This window comes from Perna viridis, chromosome 4, assembly GCF_037379345.1.
Source record: "Perna viridis isolate PV_CMFRI_1.1 ecotype Kerala chromosome 4, ASM3737934v1, whole genome shotgun sequence".
Classification (NCBI taxonomy): domain Eukaryota; kingdom Metazoa; phylum Mollusca; class Bivalvia; order Mytilida; family Mytilidae; genus Perna; species Perna viridis.
This window is the reverse complement of record NC_142448.1, coordinates 29,226,463-29,236,891: the sequence shown is the minus strand read 5'-3', so window position 1 is coordinate 29,236,891 and position 10,429 is coordinate 29,226,463. Positions and strand designations below refer to the sequence as shown.

The 10,429-nt window shown below is 30.7% G+C and overlaps 1 protein-coding gene across 1 annotated transcript; it reads right to left on the bottom strand.

The window, feature by feature from the left end:
• Positions 1–395: 395 nt before the first annotated feature.
• Positions 396–7,989, bottom strand: LOC148619648 (uncharacterized). The gene is made up of 6 exons (XM_088579804.1): positions 7,905–7,989; positions 6,572–6,659; positions 5,675–5,806; positions 5,373–5,495; positions 2,821–2,946; positions 396–785 (listed from the first exon to the last, which is right to left on the bottom strand). Exons 1-6 carry the CDS (start codon positions 7,986–7,988, stop codon positions 703–705), a joined length of 636 nt encoding a protein of 211 aa, XP_088435930.1. The 5' UTR covers position 7,989; the 3' UTR covers positions 396–702.
• Between the last annotated feature and the right edge of the window lie 2,440 nt (positions 7,990–10,429).

The window sequence follows — 10,429 nt, the reverse complement described above, 5'->3', positions numbered from 1 at the left end:
TGTTTTCATTCATCTTCCATTAATACAGGCGTATAATTACTACCAAGACGTTCCATTGCTGATAATTCTAAATAGGTGAGATTCGATTTACTCACATATTTAAGAATGAATAGTTATAATAAAATTACCGAACTGATAACCAAGGCAGTAATCAAAAGTAAGTTCGTATAACAAATGACAATTTATATCAGGGTAATAATCAGAACGTCGTAAACCACCTCGATGGCCATTTCAAAATGAAACGTGGGTTCATGCAACCAGATTTAAGATAAGCTTTTGTAACATGTATTTTTTTTTTTTTGTTCCACAAGACTTCATTTGCAAAAAGTGCATAAACTTGTGTGTGGCAGATAACTAATTTTGGATGGTATAGAATGAAATAAAAAGAAACGAAATTTGATGTAATTGTAAAATTGCATTTTTAAACATTATAATGCCTGCTACAATCATCATTGGAACAATTTGAAATATAAACAATACATTATCGAAATTATTAGCACTAAGAAAAGCAATGCTGCAAAAAAGAATTAGGTAAAAAATTATAATAAATGCATGTTTTAACAGGTAACAACATACTTTTTGCAAACAAACATCGTTGTCTTCAGGTTAAGTATCCGTCATTGACTACGTTTAAAATTCTTTCTATACACAATACAAAACATTGAGAGGAAAGACACTTCAAGTATTTAATTCAAACCGAATTTAAATTAAGAGTTTTCCATAAATTGACACAAGCACACTGATTACGACAGTGAATATTCCAGCGACTGCAATTATCCCGGAATCTGGAATGAGTAAAATAAATATGTTATACTGATGTTTTAAACTTGTTATAATGATAGATAAACCCTAACTACCATGAACTATTTAAACATATCTATTATTTTGATGTAATAATAACAGTAGGATCGGACGTTAACAAGTTAAGTAACCATTTTTGCCGATGATTTTCTTCATTCATTAGAGTCAGACTTCCATCAAAATTACTGCGGAATTTTAAAGTCTGAAAGAAGGTAATCTTGTTCTTTGGATTTTTTTTTGTTTTTTGCTATATTTCTAAAACACATTGGACTGAAGGGGACATAACATTAAGCATGAGTTTAACCATTCATCTCGAACGCAGCTAATATAATAAGTTATCAACCAGACTCTATGTCACGCGCAACGGTGTTAAATGTGCTATTATAAAGCTGGTTATCTTACAACATCCTATACATTGTAACGTCGTGTACTTGATTGGATTGATGGTTTTATGCTAAAATAATTGGAAATCATTATTTAAGTGGTGTACTGTAAACAAACTATTTCTTGGTGGACAGAAAAATATGAGAAATAGTACATGCTAATTGGATGATTTTTAACACCATAAAACACTTATACTTTATTTTAAACCACGAATAAGTTCACTTGACAAAGACCGCGAAAATAAATACTATTTCCAGTATATAGTAGATGTATAAAAGCATTATGATCTCTGAAACTTGTAGTGACATCACATAGATCCGACTGACTATTTCAGATTGAAATGTCAATCCATCGTCTCCGATCATGACTTACGGGCAACGCTGAGACGACGAGATAAATTCACGAAGTGTACTTAATATGAAAATTACTGTATATTATTTAAATTTCCCTGAATAATAATGTCTGTAAAATATATGTAAAATTAATTTTATGTATGGGCATTAAGCTTTGAATATTGCCAAAAAAATTGTTGTAATAACATTTAAATTGTTCCTAATATAATAACACATTTAATTATAAAGAAAAGAAAGTTTTGTTGCATTAGTTCATTTTAATGACGTCATAATGGTACCTCAATTCTACTTCATCTAAGAATTGTACACTTTGTTGTTGTTTTTTTTTTCGGACATCAAGAAATCTGTCTACTCCCCAGAAACAAATTTATATTTTCTCATATGATTTACTATATAACTAAGAATGCATTCACTAAATATGGAGTTGTTTCCTGGATGAGTGGATGAAGAGATAATTCCCTTGTCAAAAATATGACCAGAAAGTGACAAAAAAGACCTAAATTGACAGAATATCTGAGTTTTGGTAAATTTCGAGCAATTCCTTTGTCCTTTAAATTTCAACAGGCTATTAAAATGGTTCAGTGGTATTTATGGTCAATGAGAGCTTATTCGAACATTCTTTCTATCTCAAAGTTTTAAAACATCAAAGCGTTTTCTTCTTAAATCATGAGCTATGTTCTACGTTACTGGTATCTTCCAATTTAATACCAAACCAAAATATAATAACTCGTGCTGAGACCGTTTAGATAATTTTGTGCACGGAACAAGTTCGTCTCGCTCATTCAAGATCTGCAATTTTCGGCACTCGTGGTTACATTTTGGTTGTTTACTATTTCCAATTGAATATCATTTTTTATATTACGTGTGTCTCGCTATATAGAATCTTTAAAATCCTCGGCTGGTTTTATTTTCTTTTTTTTCTGTTGACGGATATCGCCTCGTTTGACACTTTAGTATTTCTTTTTTTCTTGAATTCATAACATATTAAGTAATAGGTAAAACAAAGTTATAAAAATCAACTCTTGAAAGACTTTATGAACTTAAAGCAGCTTTAATACATGTTTTATATAATTAAATATCTAATTAAATACCTGATGATATAATGTAAAAGAAAACAAAACACATAAAAGAAACAGTATCTCATCCCATGATGATTTTTTTTGTTTAAGGTTTTAAAAAGTTCTTCCTATAAGAACCACTTTAAAAAATTCAGAAATAAAGTAAACACCAACATTTCATACCGAGTATACTTAATCTCATTAGCAATTTCACATCTACTTACCACAGGAATCTTTTGTGCTCTTAAATCCGCTTTTACAAACACAAAAGTTGGTTTTGTTACAATGTGCATTCAAAACACACGATTCGTCGATTTGATTCACAACACATTTCTTGTTGGGCTTTCCACCTGATTAAAAATGCAATTCCTTTGAATATGACATTATAACATATGTAATTTTACTTCGAATGTACTTAATAAAAATCTTTTATGAACAAGCCTTAACATGTATTCAAAACGTGCTCTATTTCAAAAAATTGTTTAACTAACTGTTCTGACTTCACATTACCCAATACAAGAGTTCGGCCTAAAACCAAGAAAAACCGATAAGTTCGAGCCAAATTTTTTACCTCCTATTTCAAAGAAGCTTGTCATAAATATTAAGTCATTAAGTAGATGTTAAGTCATTAACCAAAAATCATCTAGACATTCAGCGGAAACATCTATTCACTAATTGTGCCTTGCCAATAAATCAAGTCTTGTTCTTGGTGAGTTGTAGGAATTATTTTGTCAGGGTATCTTTATAAAGCGTAGAGATAATACAGATAAATTCAAATCCCTTTTTGTTTTCAGAAAAAGTAAAATTGTAACAAAACTTTATCTGCACATATATCTGAAGTAAATTTTTGAAGGGACGGTTTTTTCACTTCAATGCGTGATAAACAAAAATGTGCGTAAAACTAAATGAAATCCATAGGAAACAAAATGTCGTGACACAAACTTTGAACTTGGACATGATGCTTTATGATGACTTATTTACATCATTTTGTAAACTTGGATATGATGGAATATAAAAAGAGTCAAAAATGTGATAATAATTAAATTTTTAATGGGTAACGAACTTTCCAATCATCGAGTAAAATTGTTAAACAGTTGAAGGAGGTATACTTATATTTTTAAACAAAAAAGCCACATTATTTGTAAATGTTATTGTTTTATTTTAAAATTATGCTCGAGTTAAAAAGTGGGGGAATGGGATACCTCAGTCCATGTATAAATGTTCCACTTGTCTTCAGGCATTTTAAAAGTTCAACGATTCGTAACAAAAAGCATGATGGTTTAACATAGATACAGGAATGCACTTTCAAATTGACATTCCTCAAAGCACAAGAGTTTAGCTAGCTGTATCATGATATATGAGTTCCTAGTGGTTTTTTTAAAGTTACATGTAGTTTTTGGAATTTATACCGAAGATCATATTTTGGCGACATGAATGTATGTATTCACGTTTCTTAATATCACCGATAAGATGTATGCGCAATCGCTAAAATAAATGAGCTGATATTCAAATCTTTAAAATCTTTCAAATGTTCTTATTATTGAAAATGTATATAGGTATATATCCTGTTTCTAAGGAAAATCTAGCCAAAAATGATCAATTTTAAACATGTTATCGATATTGAAAAGAATAAATTGAACAAAAATATTGCAAAAAGAGAAAATAAGTTCACGAGGTGTCCTGTTTTTAATAACTGAAAAAAGTAAGGGTGACATTAAAGGGAAAGACCACCTTTGTATTAAGTTCGGCTCTTATGATAAATCATACCCACGTAAGCAAAGATAAATAACTTTTAATGCAAAATGCGCTTTTATAAAATACTCAAGGCTATGCAAGTTCAAAATCTTTGAAATATATGTAAATAGCCGTCTTGCAGAGCTCTCCTTTCTGAAGGAAGATCATAAGCAGACTTTATTGATTTTAATCGATAGCTTCCGATTGGCTCGTGACGTCACTAAGTCGGTTTGGTACTGATACAAGTACTGCAAATAATAAGTAAACAAAGAATATTCCGTAAATATTTCTACGATCCTGTTTATCTAATCACCAAAACATGTTGTCATGTCACGCTTACGATTGCAAGAATGATAAAAGAGAATATTTGGAAGTTTTTGATCGGCAACACGAACATTCTTTGGAAGTAGATTTTCCTATGACATATCACTCTTCTGGCAGCAAATCCCGTTGTTCGTCAATATTGTCTGACATTTGCTTACATGTTGTACCTTAATCTCTTGTTCGGTTTATTTTTAGTTGAAATTATAGGGGAAAAGTTCCAAATTTGAGATTTGAAATTTCTTTGGACATCGTAATCTATTACCTATTTACTTTCCCTTTACAAACCGACTTCGTGACATCACAACTCAACCGATCATGGTGGCGCCCATGGACGCGGGAAATTCAAATTGCCTATTTTAAATCGTGATTAATTAGGTAAGAAAAGGAAATAATTTTGTTTCAATTTAATTGTCATGAACATTTAAAAGACTGGTTTCGATACTTATGACTTGCACAATAACATGGTCTTCTTCTTTAACCGTTGGCCCATGCCTTGGATTTCAGTATGTGTCTTTCTTACTACCCTAGCTTTTATCTCTGCCAGTTTCAATTGCAATAATCATGCAAAGCTAAATCAATTTGACAAATGCTACATGTAATTTGTTGACTGTTCAAAGACGAATGAGATTTTTTTAAAAATTTGACTGCATCTGAATGTAAGCATATTTATACCATTCGTAGCTTTACCCCTTTATCACATGAAATGTTTCATACTCACGTAGTGTGCATGCATTTGAGTTCCTGAAAAATGTATCTTGACACAAGCATTTATCAGATTTACATGCTGTGTTTGTATCAATACATTCTTCCGATTTGGAACAGCTCATATTATATGCTTTCTCTACAACAAGGAAAGGTCTTTTTGATTAGATCAACATATATATTTTTTAAAAGATGTTCAAGTATTTAAACCAGTACAATTTGTTTTAAACAAATAATTTCAAATGCATTTAAAACTTATAATGCTTAATAACACACTTAAGTCAAGTTACAACATATAATATACAAGTGTATACTTACTTGGAGCACATGATGTTGTGTTAAATTTGTAGTGATTTAAATTGCAACTACAAGTTTTGTTCGTGCAAGTCAAGTTGAAAGATGCTTTACAGTCTCCTTGAATGGCGCAACTACCGTGAAAGGTTATATTATCTGATAAAAAAATATATCGCTTAAGAAGAGCATACAATGTCGGTGAGTTGGACAAATGGTAAGAAAAGAGGGGAAACTTAATGAGCAACTTCGTATTAAAATGCAAAATAAATGCTGTTGCGTTGTTAGCAAACATTACATTTATCATAAATATGTACGACAAATTTATCGAAATTCGAAAAACCGCAAATATATTAATAGCAAATCAATCTTAAAATTTCTTGGTCAACATAAGTGTCGACACGATGGTGTCAATAAATGTCTTTGAATTACAAAATGTTTGTTCAAGAAATATAAAACAAAGGTAAATTTATAACAGTTTTAATTTGTGTAAACTATTTCTAAGAATTATCCAAAATCATCAGTAAAACTGTCGTCATTTTGCAAATATGGTCTTGACAGTGTATGGCTGATCATCGAACAATTTCTTATAATTAGTTGACCTTTTAACAATTATATTCTAAAAAGTATCTGTCTATTATTATATTTTACCAGATTCTGAAATTATAGAACAGTAAAAGGTTATTAGAATAATCATGACAAGGAAAATTTACTTCAAAGTTATGCTTAAGTGTATACTTAAAATCTGGTTCTGATCTGGAAGTTACATCTAAAGAATCTGAGGTAATTTTAATCACAAAATCAATACATTTGCTTCAAATGTTTGAATAGTTTGCTATGAATACCCGATTTTTAAGCTCAAGCTGTACCATTATTAGTTTCGCATATTAAATGCTGTATACAATACTTAAATTGGGACCATACTTGTTCCTGTGGCATCAATACTTGGTATGAGGAAACCCGCAAAAAAGGCAATAAACACTTCAAAAACTGTGATTTGAGGTGCCAGCAACTGAAAACATTTACGACAAATGTGCATTAATCTCTAATTAAAAATGTGTGGCAAATGAGAGAAATTTGATTTTAAAGTTATAAATGTACCTTTCGTGTGCAATAATAAACCAACTTCTCCAGCATATCATGTTAATATTTCTTAGTTGTTTAGGATCTCAGAGCTAGTAGCGACTAGTCTGACTTCTTAATGTTCCATCATTACCTGAGAGTTGCTATTGAACCAAAATCATGAAAAAAACCTCTACGCTGCTTTAAAAAGTTTTATTTCCGATTTCCAGATTTTACTGACAAACAGATTATAGATAATGAATTTCCATAACGTCGACAAAATAATTTTCTGTTGTTTTAACTTGTATATTTTTATTTTCATTTTGAATTTGGCCCGTCTTCTCCACAAAGTTCAAAAAATTATTTTGAAGAGTAATTAAGGGAACCAAGGTTATAGCGTAAATCAAACGAATTGAATTCAGGGACGGAGACCAGACATGAAAACAGACATACACAACAAAGAACATAAAATACCTAAAATCATACACACAAAGCAAGAAAAGCAAATGAGCACCTCAGACTCCACTAAAAACTGGGAGCTAGAACCAGGTGCACAGGTAAGGTAAGCGTCCTCTGCTTTTCTAGAAACAACCGCCGAGTTGCTCATAAAAAGATGATGTCTTTTTTACTTAATTTACTTGATTTCAATTGTATTTAGTTCACTTTGATTTCATTGTATTTCTAAATCTTTTGTTCTGTTTCGAATACTGATTTATCGAATTTGAATGGTGTCAATTTTATGCTACCCGTTTGTGTTGAAATATACCGAAAATAATGAACCATAATGTACGCAAAGGGTTAAGTGTGCTTTAAAACCCATCATTCCATTTCGTTGGTTTCCCACTTTTACCTTGATATTATCTCTTAGTACATGTATTTTCCCTTTGACTATTTTTTTTAGATTTTATTTTGTGGTTATTCTATTATTACATTTCATTTGCGTTAATGAAAACAAAGTCCTTTTCTTTTTTACTGGCGATGAAACAAAAACAGTGTTATGGCTTTTGTCATTTACAACAATACAGAAACTAAATTCTGATAATTTTGAACAGCATTCTTCAATTTCCATTATTATGTGAATATGCGTTCTATACAGAAAAAAAAACGAATCGTAATTAATATCTAAAAATGACCTAGATTTCATAAAATGTTAACGTTATTCTATTTTGATAATATTGTAACAAAGATAACTTACCATGTTTGATCTGTAGTGCTGTCGATAAGAAATTGAACACTTAACTGCATTTTTGTATGAAAATAGGTGAAGATAATCACCCATATCAACCGATCATGTTTACACAAAAACAAATATTTCATTGAATGAGTTAAGTGCAAATAAACGGCTGCACCAAATACTATATTGCAAGAAAAGCTTTTTTTTTGTTTACCTTTACTAAGATGTGCACTAAAGTATTTGTGTCTGTTCATTTGGTTGTTTTTTCTTTTGTTTTTTGTTTTTGTTTTTGCTTTTTTTTCTTTTTCTTTTTTGTTTTTGTTTTGTTTTTTGTTTTTGTTTTTGTTTTGTTTTTTAAGAAGAAAAAAATATTTATTTCCTTAATTTGGAAATAATAAAATGAAACCCTTATTTTCACGTATTTGTTGCCCATATGGTTGCCTGGTATCTGTTGAAATCCTATTTCACTCAGCTTAATAATTTTAAAAAATATTATGGTTTCAATCATTTTTATGGTTAGAGGAAACTAACCATTCGTTTGGTAATTGAATACGTGGTTCATTGATAAATGAAATAAAACAAAGCAGAACGATTTTCTATGCATTTCCTGGAAATTATCCCCGAAGCAAAGCTATTATTCCTTATGATTGAAAATAAAACTGAAGCATTTATTTTTGTTATTATTATTTATTTTATTTGTTGGGAACTAATTTAATATTTAAAATGCTTCCCTTGATACATAAGTTATTTTAATCATGAATGAAATATGCTTGATATATCCATCAAGGAATTATAACTCCCGTGTTTATTTCTAGGAATACTAGTAAAAGTCATTTTTTGCGAATGAAAGCTTAGGGTGCCATCGTAAGTCGTATGGTGAACGAAAGTGGGAAAACCCACGAGTAAATCTAACGCCATTTTTACGACAACCGTAATCAGTGGAAAAACCGAGAATACCGAATGTCACTACTACGATTCATTATAGGATTAAACACAGTTTTTCCAAAATTTATCGATGTGTAACACTCACAAAACAATTAATTTTTCGAAGGAGTTTTATGTCAGATTTGTGACCATGATTCCAAAATAAAAATGAAATATAATTGCGTTTTTTTTTCTTGTAGACTATCATTCAGTGAAATTGACACCCAAAATGGACATAACGAAAAATGGCATTCAACCGGCAACGTTACTTTTTTGTCGATTTCGACCGCTCGTCATAGCTTCTTCTACCGCGCCAATTGAACGATGCTGAAACTAGACTTTCGGAGTAAACATTCTTCAACGCAAATTCTTGTTCGTTAGAATCTTAATTCTGCGCTTCAACGCTACCCAAGAACAGCACGAAAATTTATACACAACGAATAAAAATAAATCGACAGTATCTCAAAAGTACTTGAGAGTAACATTTACACCTGAGTACAGTGGAATATTTGACATAAAATATATCACTTGGATACAGTGGATAACCTTAACCACCGTTAGGTCATCCCAAAAGAGAGAATGGAAATTCAGATAAGAATGTTTTTTTTTATGCCGTTGTTTTTTCAGGTTATTCAAAAAAATAAATATGACAAAAAGTAGTTAGTCATTCATCAATCCTTCATATTTGAAGCGGGAAGTGTATAGGTATAATGTATGAGTAGTGAAAAATAACAATGTAAAAATATCGGCGGGATGACCGTAACGAATATCTTCTTTTTCTAAGGGCGACTGTTACATGCGAGTAACATAAGAAACAATAATATTTCTTGATGAGAGTTGGCACTTAACCATAATGATAAACATTGAATGGCAAAATATTTCACTGAATTATGTTAAAATTGATGTACTTGATAAAATCATTCCAAATGGCTTCTACTACAAGCGATTTTTTTGTACAAAATACTGAAAGAATATAGCGCGTTGAATCAAAGACATCGGCAATCCATCTGTTTTTCCCTGGAGCAAAAATCCTAAACGTAACAGCAGAACAGCAAAGTACCTCCGTGTTAAGTAAGCAGAAACATCATGCTAATATACATCGTGCTACCGCGTGCGATAGGCAATATTGTTTGCCTGCATATGTCAGGAAGTGTATGTGTGGCATACAATTTCTAATTTCATAATATAATTTTATGTGAGATCTAAACTGTTATGAATATGGTAAGAAAAATGAGAGAAACAGCCTTGATAAGAAAATAGACACAAAAGGTAAACATTTATTAATATCAAATGACATGAGAATATTAAATCTGCTGTTTTTGTTCTGACTGACATTATATATTACAAACTTTAATTACTTTGATGGCATCTTATGTTCAGCCAAGAAGAAAATATGCCTGTTAAAAGTTACATTATCTACCTAATAATATTTTTAGCCTGCCCTAGCATACTTACAATGGAATTTCTGATAAAAGGCCGCTAAACTATCATTTCTTAGTTGAGCAACCCTCCCAAAAGTGTCAATATAAAATAATTTTTAAAAAGAATTGATTTTACCTACCTATATTGTGCCATATTTTTTTCATACTATAAAAAACTTAAACAGACGTTTTTTTTCCTCT